The 12,982-nt window shown below is 58.5% G+C and overlaps 2 protein-coding genes across 2 annotated transcripts; one reads left to right on the forward strand and one right to left on the reverse strand.

Annotated features, from left to right (window-relative positions):
• Nucleotides 1-361: 361 nt before the first annotated feature.
• Nucleotides 362-6,380, reverse strand: LOC130857889 (uncharacterized). The gene is made up of 3 exons (XM_057743762.1): nt 6,307-6,380; nt 5,535-6,017; nt 362-2,132 (listed from the first exon to the last, which is right to left on the reverse strand). Exons 1-3 carry the CDS (start codon nt 6,378-6,380, stop codon nt 1,700-1,702), a joined length of 990 nt encoding a protein of 329 aa, XP_057599745.1. The 3' UTR covers nt 362-1,699.
• FOXD2 (forkhead box D2) lies at nt 6,379-7,842 on the forward strand. Its single transcript, XM_057695268.1, has one exon. It carries the CDS (start codon nt 6,379-6,381, stop codon nt 7,840-7,842), a length of 1,464 nt encoding a protein of 487 aa, XP_057551251.1.
• Nucleotides 7,843-12,982: the final 5,140 nt, after the last annotated feature.

A 12,982-nucleotide genomic window follows, 5' to 3' on the forward strand; every position in this document is an offset into this window, starting at 1 on the left:
TGCTGGTGTAAGACACTCAGCCAACCCCTGAAATGTGGAGCCCTTCAAAGTAGCTTGATCTGATCTGCTCTTCCAGGGCAATTTTGCCCTCCCTCCCTTCCTTCCTGCCCCATCCTGGGGCAGGAACCCCTGCCCCCCTGCCACACCACACACCATACACACACACACATGTAAAGTTCCTTCTTACATTTCCCCTCCCCATTCAGGTGAAATGGAGAGGGCTCTGGGCTGAGAAGTGGGAGACTAGGGATCTAGTTCCACCTCTGCAATCAATTTGCTGTGTGACCTTGGGCAAGTCAGCCCTCTCTCTTGGTCTCAATTTCCCCATCTGGGAAACGAACTTTGGAAACCTACAGTCCAATTCTGGGATAAATGATTTCATCCTTTATTTACTGGTGGGGTGGGGTGGGGAGAAAAACAGCACATCCAGCATGGAATGCAAAGGTGGGTGGAGTGGATGGACTAACGGTTTCTCTGGAGAAGGGGAGGCAGGAAGCGGGTGGGTCATGTAGTGCAGTGTAATGCTGGAGTCGACGTTTCAGGCGTTAGGTTCTGAGGAGCTCAGGGCAAGCGGGGAAGATAAACTGGGCTCTCAAGAAGGCTTCTTTCTGGAGAAGGCAGGATGTGAGCCAGGATTTGAAGCCTGGGTACGGGCTGGGAAAGGAAGCAAGCATGCGCAAAGAGGAGTCTGGAGGTTATGAGTCTCTGGGTGACTTTGCCAAAGGAGTGGGGTGGGGAAGGGGCGCTTTGGTCCCAGACCCGGTCGTCCAGTTCCCGCCTCGTTGCGTGGCTGCGCGGATCCTCCAGAGGGCGCTGTTTCCCAGGAATCCGTCGCCAGCGCCCGCGCGGCAGGGCCGGGACTGCGGCTGGTGTCCTCGCTCGGCTTCTGCGAAGCTTCTGCGGCTCCGCGGCAGCTCCCGAGGGCTCAGGCCCGGCAATATTTCCCCGGCCGCGCGGGGGCTTACGGCCTCACCAGTTACCCTGCCTGGGGCTGCGAAAGGCTAACCGTGACGCCGTGCGTGTGCGTCCGTATGCAGAGGGTAGGGCACCGAATTCGGACGGCTCTGCACACCCCTCCCACCCTCCCCGCCCCAATCCCAGGTTGCGAAAGGCCGTCCGGTTCCCGCTTCCCGAGACACTGCTGCCCTCGCAGGCGGCGAGGAACGGGTAGGAAGGAGGCGGCCGCTGCAGTCCTCCTGGCTCTCCGCACGAGGCCCCTGCACCCTCTCCTCCCTCTCCTCGCCACAGTCCCAGCCCCTGCCCAGGCTCGCACTCTCACATCTCCTTTCCCGGCCGGGGTCACGCTGCGGCCCGGAGTGGGTCTGTGGCCCCCGACCAGGTCGCAGCCCTTCAGGCCCCGAGGTGGAGCTGCGGGCCTGGCTGGCGAGCCTTCCAGGGCGGTCCCCGGCATGTGCGGTCGGGAAGCGAGAACTCGGCACCGGCGCCGGTCGCTCAGGGACGAGGTGCTGGGGCACGAAAAGCCATCGTCGTCTGGAGGGGCAGACACACGCACGCGGGCGCGGCAACCCTCACGCACGTAGACACAGGGCACTCTGACCTGAGGCCCACGCTCCAATACCCCTGGAAGCGTCCCCTACTCCCCTGGTCCGGCGGCACATCTAAGCATGTGGGGCCTGCCCTGCCCCGGTCGCTGCAAAGCCAGCACCCCAGGTCGGGCGGTTTGGGAGCCGCCGTGTTTTCACCCTTTCCTGAGCCCGCAACCCTCTTCCCGCGAAAGAACGAGAGTGCACAGGCTCCGCGGCGCCCTGGGCCAGCTGCCGCGCAGGGCTGGGGCCGGAGGGGGTGCTGCCACCAGCCTCCACCACGGAGCCCGGGGACGGTGGCCGTGCACACTGGAAGAAGAGAAAGACTTTTCCTCCAAGAGATGGAGTAGGTACCCGAGGTGTGGGGGGCCGCAGAGGCTCCGAGCCCTGAGCCGGCGCCTGGGGGTGAAAGAGCACACGCCGGAGGCCCCGCCGTTTCTGTGCTCGCAGAGGCCGGCCTCTCTCCCTGAACTCCTGTGTGTGGGGACCCCCGCCGCCTGCAGTTCGCCCCTGCAGGTCACACGATCTGGAGTCTCCCGCCTCGCACTCAGGGCCAAGAGAGCCGATCGCTTTTGAGCAGGCCAAGATCTGTAGGAGAAAGAGGTGAGGAGATGGACCCGCTGCGGCCAAACGACCTTCTTGTTCCAGAGCTGCGGCCCGGGGGAGGGACGGGAAGTGAGGGTAGCGGCGCGGGTCTCGTCGCTTTCCCTGAGCCTGGCCAGGTTTGTGAATAAAATTAGAGACGTGTGCGGGCGTGGGGCTCCCTGCCCAGCTCAGGAGGCGCGCTGCAGCCCGGCCGCACCGAGGGGCGGGCCTCCGCGCTCGCCGCACTTGAGCGCTCGAAGCCGTGGGAAGGCCGCAGGAGATCTCGGCGCCGCGTCCCCGCCTCCAGCTAGCTCAGCGCGCTCCTGGCCAGTTTCGCGATTGACTTAATTACATTCTCAACCATCCGAGAGCTCTCCTTTCCCGCGAGCCCGAGGAGAACAGCGCGTCTGCAGGGACCAAAAAAGGGGAAGGCAGGAGCCTGAGAGGAGGGACGCCATTGATAGCAACACATCGCAATAAGCACGAAACAACCTCTCCCCGCTGCTCCGAACGTTTTGGAGCGGAAGACCCCTGAACAGGCGGCCCCCCCCACCCAAACGCTTCCTCCCAATCGTTTCCGAGCTGCTCAAGGGAGGTGGCTAAATAGTAAGACAGAGGAAGGGGGAGGCTAGGAAGTACCAGTGACACTGTAACCAAGACTCGCAGAATCTGTCTCCTCCTGCTTCTTGGAGGCGGCAGGCATGGGTGCTGGAGCCCAGGCTTCTGGGAGAGCATCCAGTTTTTCGCGGAGGGGAGTGACACTCACCCGGGGACGCACATACGACCCGAGGAAGTCGCAGAGGCTGAGCCTGCAGGCGGGAAAGGCTGGAACCACCGAAGAAGGGCAGGAAACTAAACGAATCCGAATACCGGGTCGCCCTTCTCCCAACCCCAGTGCATCTGCTCCTGGCATTGTTCAAAAAAATCTGCCCAGAGCCTTGGAAGGTATGAGAGAAACACCCATACCCAGATAAGAGTTGAGCTTGGTTAAGGGTTAACCAGAGTATTTGGATAAATAGAGGAGCTCTAGGCTGGGAGCCTGGACATTTGGGCCCAGCTCAACTCAGGGGCCCTTCAAAAGCCTAGCAAGTCACTAGATCCCCTGGGCCTCAGTTTCCACTCCTATAAAACTGTGTGTTCTTAAGAATCTGGAGGATTTCTTAAGAATCACCTTGCAGAACAGGGGTTGGGGGCCATGTCCCCTTTCCTCGACCTGGGTCTCAGCAGCATGGAGTGTGCCGTAGGGCCAGGCAGAGGTGGGGGCTGGTGGCTGCAGTCCCTCTATAGAGAAGTAGAGTCTTGACTGGAGCAAGAACCAGGATATTTGGGCAGCAAATGCCTCAGCTAGTCTTACCGTGAACTTGGGCAGGGGGCTGGAGTATGGGGAACTAGAAGGGCGTGCTGGCAAGGAAAGAAGTTCACATTTGCTGTTTTAGAATTGAAAACATTTAGAAGGTGAGATGGAGAAGCATGATGCCAATGCTGTTTTCCCCTCCATTTACTTAGACATTAGCAGAACTGAGCTGGGTTGGAGCTGGTATGTATGTGGCAGATGGTATGTGGTGTCTGTGAGTGTCAGAGAGAGCTCCCCGTAGCAAGGAGCAAGCTTGGGGTATGCGAAGCTTTGCCAGACACAATAAATCTGCTAAATGTAGCAACCCTGGGTATGTGAGTTTATCTGGACTGATGCAAAATATCAACATTTCTCTCCAAGGCCTCCCCCCACCCCTCACCCCAGGGGGCCCTATCACCTAGGAAATTCTGATTCCAGGGCCTAGTTCTTGTCCAATTTCCTGACCATGGTTTGAGGACTGGATCTCTTCTCTTTTTCCAAAGGATAGTTTTTTTTTTTAATGCAAACCCAGCACACTGCGTGGATCCCTTTGGTCTGAAGTCCCAGAACAGGGTGCCCAGCAGACTCACTCACACGGGATATGAGCAGGCAGACCTGCCTTCCACTCCCTTCTGCTCTTAGCCAGATGGCTGGGGAGGATGGAGAACTCTATCATGAGGATTCCATGACAAGGTTGCACCCGGCCATGCTCTATCATGCCAGGGCCTCTGTTGCCCTGCCTGTGGAATACATTAGACTGGAGACTGCTGTTGGGTGAAGGAGATTTCATCCACCCTCACGTGACCCTGCTGGGATATAGCCTGCAGGGGCTGGAAGTCCCCTCCCACCCTGCTCCCAGCACTTATCTACAGAGGACCAGTTCAGCACAGTGACTGGAGAGGATTAGATAGCAGCAATTAAATAGCAGTGGTAACACAGTCCAGGGCTAGACCAGGGTTTGAGATCCAGGTGGGAGACTACACCACCCCTAACCCCTTTCTCTCTCCCCAAGAGTCTGCAAAGTGCCTTCAATACCCTCCTTTGTAAGTAGCCTAGAGTGATATGGCTACTTTTACACATTAGTCAGGAGGTGGATGATTTAAACCTCACTTTTACAGAGAAAGAAACAGAGAACACAAACAGTTATAGAAATGTATTACAGAACAGGTAAGTAATGAAGCCAGAACAGGGATCCCAGCAGCCTGACTCCAGGGTCTTTGCTCTTAACTTCTATTCAGAGCAGGAAACTGAGGCTGGGAGGGGGAAGTAACTTGCTGACCGTCCTACAGCCTGTGACAGCTGAGCACTTTGACCACCGCGGGGCGCTGTCGGGGCAGCAGCCCGTCTATCGGCTCAGTACTTGACCACGTCCAGTGCCCATCTCCCGTCACCCCCAGAGATTGAGATGCGCCCCGACTGAGCTGGAGCTACTGGTTGCTGGGTTCCTGGAGGGAGGCCAGGGGAGAAGGAAGCCTAACGGTATGGGCAGGAACCCAACTGGCCAGAAAAGGGCACAGGACCAACACTGTGTGCACAGGATCCTGAGAGATGAGGGCAACACTGGCTTGCGGTTGAGGTCAGGGTTCATTGACGGAGGTCTCGGTGGGGTTCCTGCTGCCTGTCTTTGGAGCCTGCAAGTCCGGCCAGAAGGAGGGGGGGGGAGTGGGGAGGAGCGCTGGTGGCCCTGCAGTGCGACTGGGGTTGGGAGAAGCGGCGAAATTGAGCGAGGGATTCTCAGACCCACAAACATATATCCAGATAAATGCAGGGTTTCCACAGGAAACAGAGGCGGAGATTTACCGAGGGCGAAAGAAACACAGAGCCACTGAGCCTGAGTGAGACAAACGGATACCGAGACAGAAAACGGTGGGATACAGGCAAACTCAAGTGATGGACCGGTCCGCGCTCGCGAAATACAACCGAGAAGCCCCAGAAACTAGGAAGCAGGCGGCGCGCTCCCCGGGTCTCCCCGCACACACTCCCGTGTCTGGGGTCCCGCGGCGCGCCACGGGGATGGCTGGCGGGGTCCTGGCCTTGGAAGGGAGGAGAGGGGCGCAGCGGGACTCTCTCACCTCTCCCAGGCCCGAGGCTGAGAACGCCAAGTGTGCTCCTCGCGATCACTCAAGTGCGTCTCCCCTTGGGCCGGAAGCCGCTCGGGCTCCTTGGGGCCCCGCTCCGGCGGCGTCGGTCCGGGCGTCCCAGGCTCCGTTGGCGCGCCAACTGCGCTTCGGCCTTGGTGGCCCTGGCGCTGCCTGGGGGAGATGATGGGTGGGGGCTGTCGCTGCTGCTCCCAGCTCCGGCTGGCGCCCGCGTGAAACTTAACATCCAGGGCTGAGCGCGCTGAAAGCAGTGGGTCCAGGGAGCGGAGGGGTTGCGGGCTCTGCGGGAAGAGGAGGACCAGCCTCCGGCCACCGGAGCCGCGCTCCCGCCGCGGCGGCTGTTTGTTCCCGCCGGGCCCCTCCGCCAAGGCACTCCGCCCGCCCCCGCCCCCGCCCCCGCCCCACCCCACCCCGCTCGGGGAGCTCCGCCCCGGGCTCGCGCTCTTCCGCCTTAGGCTGCCGCCAGGCGGGAGGGACTAATCCCCCGACCTCCCCACCCCCGGGGGGGGGTGACCGGGGGCCGGGACAGGCAGGGTAAGGGACGGTCTCAATTCCTTCCGCCCGCGCCCCGGGCGCAGGCCCCCACTCGGGCTCCCAGGGCGCGGAGAGAGCCGCCCCCAGTCGGGTGCTCGCCGAGCGGTGAGAGCGGGCGAGTGGACCACGAGGGGGCGCTGCGGAGCCGGGGGACACCCCTCCCTGCCGGCCTCAGTCCCCCGCCCCCTCCCCGCCCGCGCGCAAAACACACTCGCCCCAGAGGCAGCGCGGCGGAGCCCGAGCCGCGGCCGGAGCCGAGCCGGAGAGCGGCGGCGGCGGCACCATGACCCTGGGCAGCTGCTGCTGCGAGATCATGTCCTCCGAGAGCTCCCCGGCCGCGCTGTCCGAGGCCGACGCAGATATAGATGTGGTGGGAGGCGGCGGCAGCGGTGGGGGGGAGCTCCCTGCCCGTTCCGGACCCCGCGCCCCCCGGGACGTGCTCCCCCACGGCCCCGAGCCTCCCCCAGAGGAAGCCGAGGGGGACGCCGCTGAGGACGAGGAGGAGTCCGGCGGCTGCTCGGACGGCGAGCCCCGCGCTCTAGCGCCCCGAGGGGCGGCGGCCACAGCGGGAAGCCCCGGGCCAGGCGCGGCGGCGGCCCGGGGCGCGGCGGGGCCCGGGCCGGGACCGCCGTCGGGGGGCGCGGCGACTCGCAGCCCGCTGGTGAAGCCGCCCTACTCGTACATCGCGCTCATCACCATGGCCATCCTGCAGAGTCCCAAGAAGCGCCTGACTCTGAGCGAGATCTGCGAGTTCATCAGCGGCCGCTTCCCCTACTACCGGGAGAAATTCCCCGCCTGGCAGAACAGCATCCGCCACAACCTATCGCTCAACGACTGCTTCGTCAAGATTCCCCGCGAGCCGGGCAACCCGGGCAAGGGCAACTACTGGACGCTCGACCCGGAGTCGGCCGACATGTTCGACAACGGCAGCTTCCTGCGGCGCCGCAAGCGCTTCAAGCGGCAGCCGCTGCCGCCGCCGCATCCACACACGCACCCTCACCCTGAGCTGCTGTTGCGCGGCGGGGCTGCGGCGGCGGGGGACCCCGGCGCCTTCCTGCCAGGCTTCGCGGCTTACGGCGCCTACGGCTACGGCTACGGGCTAGCGCTCCCGGCCTACGGCGCGCCCCCGCCGGGCCCGGCCCCGCACCCGCATCCGCACCCGCACGCCTTCGCTTTCGCCGCCGCAGCACCTTGTCAGCTGTCGGCACCCCCAGGCCGTGCCGCGGGGCCTCCACCCGGACCTCCGACGGCTTCGGTGTTCGCAGGCGCGACCTCGGCTCCGGCCCCTGCGCCTGCCCCGGGCACAGGGTCGGGCCCGGGCCCTTCAGGCCTGCCAGCCTTCCTAGGCGCGGAGCTTGGCTGCGCCAAAGCTTTCTACCCCGCGTCCCTGAGCCCTCCGGCAGCAGGCACCGCACTCCTGCGCCAGGGCCTCAAGACGGACGCGAGCGGCGGTGCGGGCGGCGGGGGCGCCGGGGCCGGGCAGAGGCCTTCTTTCTCTATAGACCACATCATGGGCCACGGTGGCGGCGGGGCGGCACCCCCGGGCGGAGCGGAGGGCTCCCCGGGATCGCCGTTCTCGGCGGCGGCGGGCCCAGGGGGTCAAGCCCAGGTCTTGGCCATGCTGACTGCCCCGGCCCTGGCTCCAGTGGCCGGCCACATCCGCCTGTCGCACCACGGGGACGCGCTCCTGTCCTCAGGGCCCCCGTTTGCCGGTAAAGTCGCAGGCCTCAGTGGCTGCCACTTCTGACCGTGTCAGGACCCGGGCCACTTAAGCCCGCACTCCTCAGCCTCTCCCGGGAGCTCCTGCGGTCCCAGCGGAACTCAGGGAGTCTATTTATGAAGAGTCTCCAGACCTTGGGCCGGCGCGCGTGACTTGGCACTTCAGGCTCCAAGCTCAGAATCTCTCCGATAGTTGGGACGAAGCGGGCTCCATCGCTCAGGGAGAGGCCCGGGTCTATGCGTCGAGGTCGCTAGCCGTGATCCCATTCCCGTTTGAATAGAAGGGGGAAGGGGAAGCCTTCGCTCTTCCCCAGTCTCTGCGCCTCCGGGCCGCCCCGGAAGAATGCTTTCCCGGAGAGGTGCCTGCCTAGGCCCGGCAGATCCCGCCAGAAACACCAGCTGCGCAGAGGTCTCCCTTTCTGCCTCTCCCTCACTTTCTTTCCCAACTCTGAGGCTCTGATTGTCCAGTACCAAAATTTAAAGACACCTATTATCTGCTTTGTGCTTAAAAGGAAAATTCAACTTTTTTTCTTGCTGTTCTCTAAGGAAGTTCGTTCTCTCAGAAGCCTACAGCAGTGTCTACACAGGCGGTGAACGAAGAGGTGAAGCGAGGGCTCGCCACAATCCCTGCGCAATCCCAGGATCCCACTCCACTGAGGAAAATCCTCTCTCTTTTGTGTTGGGGCACTTTTGAAGGAACTTTACCCCTTTCCCGTGGCCGGCTGGGTCCAGCCATCCAGGGCCAGCAGCCCTCTGAACGGTCTGCTATGTCCCAGGGCCTGCGATATTTATTGTAGCTAAAGGCAGTGAGGTTGGGGTGGGAGAGGAGGGTCTGGGTCAGGAACTGGAGAGGTGGGGGTGGGCCAGGGCACATCCTGTGGCAGGGGTCCTGTAATTATGTGTAAATATCTGTATAGTGGGCTGCTATCTGCGTTCTCTGTCCACTGGGTGTGCATTGATTTAGACTTCTCCACTTGGGGAGACTGTGAAACCGTCTGATGGTTTGTGTGGAAGAAGAGAAAAACCTGTCTCCCCTCACTCCCCATCGGTGTCAATTGAATAAATGTACGTGAACTCCAGCAGTCACCAGCTCTGTCTGCTTGCCTGCACTCCGCTTTCCCAGTCTGGGGACTCCCAGACTCCTAGGCAGAGTGGAGTGAGGAAGGGCCCTGAGCAACCCGGGCAGGCAGAGGAGGGCTTTGGCTTATCAGATACAGGGGACACTGTGGCCTTGGCCTTTAGCTGTTAATGGGGCCAGGATTCTGAGAAGCCTGTGACCCCTCCAGCACTTTCATTTTCGCTCCAGTTTCTCCTGGGGTTCTGCAGAGAGGATTTCTGCCTGGGGTTCTGCAGAGAGGCTTTGTTTCAAATGCACCTGGGGCTCATCTTCTAGTTTAGACTTTAGCATGGCCTGGGCAGATCTGGGTGCCTCAGGCTCGTGGACACTATCTATACCCCTTAAGTACAATTTGAATGAAAGCATTTACTGATGCATATTCTGTAGGCCTTTTTGTGCTTCTGTATGTGGGGGCTTTTGTGGAGCTTGTGTTTGTGTTTGTCTGGGTTGTCATGTAGTCTTGTTTTTTGTCCTTTTTTGTGGGCGGGGAGTTGGTTGTATTTCAGGATATCTGTGTTTTTATTTCTATGTGTGTCTGTGAACACGTCTCTGTGTATTCGATTCTGTGTCACCATCTCTTTCTGTGTCCCTGAGAGGAAAGAGGTCTCTCTCTGGCCATTGTAGGGCGTTCTTTGCATCCCCCCTGCCACCCCTCCCACTCCTGGCACATGGAACAGTTAGAGTGAAAGGCCTGAATTGGAGACTGTGAAACTCCTCTCTCCTCCAGCCCAAGAAGCTTAGAAGGGCACTATGAACTAAAGGAGAGAGTCCGTGGGGCCCTTGCTCTGTTAAGGTAAACCTCTCCAACCCTTGAACCATGCTGACAGCCAGAACCTATTGCCTGAGTGCAAAGCTGGCTGGAGTCTTCCATAAGCCCTGTGCCTGAAACTTACAGTGGCCAGAAAGTGTGTTGCATGAGAGGTGATGCTTGGGGTGAAACAAAGATGGTTACTTAGCTCTTTTCTCTGAACATTCAACTGAGGTCATAGGAGAAAAAGAGAAATATGGAGGTGCAGCGAGAGGCAGTTCCGCCTTCACAGAAAATAAACACATGCTGGGGGTGAGCGTTGGGAGACAAGTGACAGAGAGAGAAGGAAGAAGAAAGGGTCAGAGAACCAGATGTAGAGAACTTGAGAGGGGCAGACAGGGAGAAGCCATATAGGCTGCTTTGGCCAGATTCTCAGGCATTAGGAGTAGTAGGAAAGAAGGAAGAGGTAGAGGACAGAGTACCCTGTATGAAGAAGGTCAGAATCAGGGTCAGGGTGAGAAGAACACACCAGGGCTGAGGAAGAGTGGTTGGGACTTATAAGTCTCTTAACCGCTTTCCCAATTGAGGAGAGACAAGGTTCCAGGCGCTTGTGTTAAACGCAGCCCCTCTGCTGGAGGTGAGGTGCCCTCTCCTCCATCTTGTTGAGAGACTGCGGGAGTGGAGTGAGATTGCAGGGAGCCACCTTCCCACGATTTTATCAAATAGTCCAGGAGAAGTAAGATTAGATTCAATGGTAAAAAGAGGGAAATTTCTGCTGATACTGGGATAATGGTCTTTGGCTGGCTGCTTCATTGATTTCTGTTGCTGAATTTGATTTCATTTCTTTTCACTTGAGGAAGGCTGAACATTTGAACAGGACCACGTGTTGCCCTTAGTAAAACACTTCGTAGCTTACATGATCTCATTTACCATGAATATATCACTCAAGATATTAGGTTGGAGCTTCAAGTAAAAGACACCAATTTGTTTCTCCTTTAGAAGAGAGAAAATTAAGTCAGCCGGAATTCATATCTGATGGTGTAGATAGATGAGTTATTTCCACAACTGCTACTTTCAGAAGCGGTGGATCCTTCTGGATTCTTCAGTGTGTCTTTGTAAAGGGTGTGTGTGTGTGTGTGTATGTGTATTAATCACGCATATCGCTTGCTGTATGTGTATGTGACAGAGGGTCCGCAGCAGCAAAAGGTAGAAATAAGAGGATTGGAAGAGTGAGATGCAACCTTCCAGGGGCTTCTAGGGAGCTTGGGGTCCCAGACCAATAACTCAGACCCCAGTTTTCCCGAGGGTCAAGAAGGCCAGATCTGGGCCAGATATAATTACTGGCCTTGAAAAAATACCAGAAAAGAATCGCCAAGATATGAGCACCGTTGAAGGCAGGAGAGAAGGGAGGGTGTTTTGAATTCAGGACTCCTTCAGGTTGTGTGGGCTGGGAACCTGTTAGTTAAGAGCTGGCAAGGACGCACCTGGGACCTGGACTGTAGGGAGGGGCAAGGAGAAGGCTGAGGGAATTACACGTTTGTGTGGTAGAGTCCTGGGACTTTTTTTTGTTTCTCCCCCAGACCAGAGAGGTTCTGTAAGTGGCTCCCTCCCACCCTCTGGGTGCATGAGGGTGAGTGTTCAGTGTAAGTCGGTTTACCTAGGAGGGAGGCCAGCCTCCTGGGAGGAGAAATTGGCCACTCCATCTGGAGCGGCTCCTGTGGGTCCCCTGACTGTTGGGTGGATGCAGCTGAGCCTCTGCCCCCGCAAGCTACAACGATCGGTGACAATAATAAGAAAATATCCAGGGCACACCTTCATCTCTCGAGGTGAGAAGAAAGTGCTAAGAAATCAGCTTGGGGTTCAGAGCGTGCTGCTGAGAGCGGGCAGTGTAAAGGGGAAGAAAATTGGCGAATTTCACTGGTCAATTTCGCTTCATTTCGTTCAATTTCGTTCAATTTCATTCCTTTTCATCCGGCGCCTGAAGGCCCGAGGCCACAAGGAGGGGGAGGGGGTCTTTCCGGGCAGAATTTCCCCATCTTGCAGATTTACTTTCTTTGCCTGAGAGCAGCCTGGATTCTCAAACTTTGACATACGTCTTTCAGCCAAGGCTAAAGGCAGACATTTTATTTCATTTTTTTAAATTTTATTTTGTTTTCCTGAAGGGTATTTTGTTTGGGTGATCGGGGCACATCGGTGAGCCTCTCCCCATTTCTCTCTTACAGCCCAATTAAAGTGGTTAATTCTTTTCACCGCCTATTCCTCCCCAAGTTTCTTTCTCCTGGGGCTCCCCGGACCACCCAGGAGCGGGAGCTGAGGTGGGGGCGGACACTTCCCCTCCATATCCAATTTGTTCTCGCCGCAGCGGGCGCGTCTTCGTGGTTACAAAGCGCTTTTCCCCTGATGACTTTTTTCCCCCTTTTCAAAAACACTTCTCTCTCTCTCCCGTTCAACTAGCAACCCACCCCTCCTCCCTCTCCGCTCCGGTTTATTTAAACTTCGCCTCCTCCAGCGCCGCCATAGCGCGCACTTAATGAAGTTGAAGGCTCGGTGAGCCCGGGTGAGGAGGGTTTGGAATCTGTTGAAAGGGGAGTTTTGTGACACTGATTGGGGCGGGGGTGGGGCCGGTCGCGGACCAGACAATGACGATCAGGCGGGTTTTCCTCCGCATAGGGTCAGGCGAATAAAGGCGCCGAAGCTGTTTAAACGAGGAACCCGGCAAGAAAAAGGGAGAAAAGATTTGCTTGTGGAGCGTGCCTCGTAGGATTTCAAGCGTAGGGGGCGGTGTGAGGAGGCAGATCGCCTAGGGTCTTTATGGACCGAATCAGAATTTAACTCAAATGCTGCGCATCCTGCCAAAGAGAAGCGAGGCGAGTTTGGGTTTGTGCCCAAACTATTCCGATACGGGGTTCAAAATGTTGTCTGGGTTAGGGCCTGGCGATGCATTCAGGAGGACCAGCCAGGATGCTGAGACGCAGCTATTTTACCTTGGGGCTGGCGCTCTGAGATTTCTGGAGAAACGGTGAAAGAGAACTAAAGGTGGGCAGAGGTCGTACAGGATAATTCAGTCTCCTAAGCTTTTCGTTTATCAGGGTAGCTGAGAGCAAAACAAATGCTAATTGGAGTTTTGGAGAGGAATTATTCTGTTCTTTAGGGTCGGCATAGATACGTACCAACACAGAAGGCTGTAGGGAGGACAGAGATTCCCAGCTCTGGTTTAGGGAACGAATTTTTCCGCGAGCTAGTGGGCGCGGCGCGGGGCGGAGCGGGCACCGCCTCCTTTCGTAGCCGAGAAGCAGTGCGGCC

The sequence above is a fragment of the Hippopotamus amphibius genome, chromosome 1, assembly GCF_030028045.1.
Source record: "Hippopotamus amphibius kiboko isolate mHipAmp2 chromosome 1, mHipAmp2.hap2, whole genome shotgun sequence".
Classification (NCBI taxonomy): Eukaryota; Metazoa; Chordata; class Mammalia; order Artiodactyla; family Hippopotamidae; genus Hippopotamus; species Hippopotamus amphibius.

Coding starts and splice junctions, on each gene's coding strand:
- FOXD2 (XM_057695268.1), top strand. CDS start 6,379: ATGACCCTGGGCAGCTGCTGCTGCGAGATCATGTCCTCCGAGAGCTCC.
- LOC130857889 (XM_057743762.1), bottom strand. CDS start 6,380: ATGGTGCCGCCGCCGCCGCTCTCCGGCTCGGCTCCGGCCGCGGCTCGG. Junction 6,018..6,306: donor CCGCGCTGCCTCTGGGGCGA/GTGTGTTTTGCG, acceptor GCCTGGCGGCAG/CCTAAGGCGGAAGAGCGCGA. Junction 2,133..5,534: donor CAGCCTCGGGCCTGGGAGAG/GTGAGAGAGTCC, acceptor TTTCTCCTACAG/ATCTTGGCCTGCTCAAAAGC.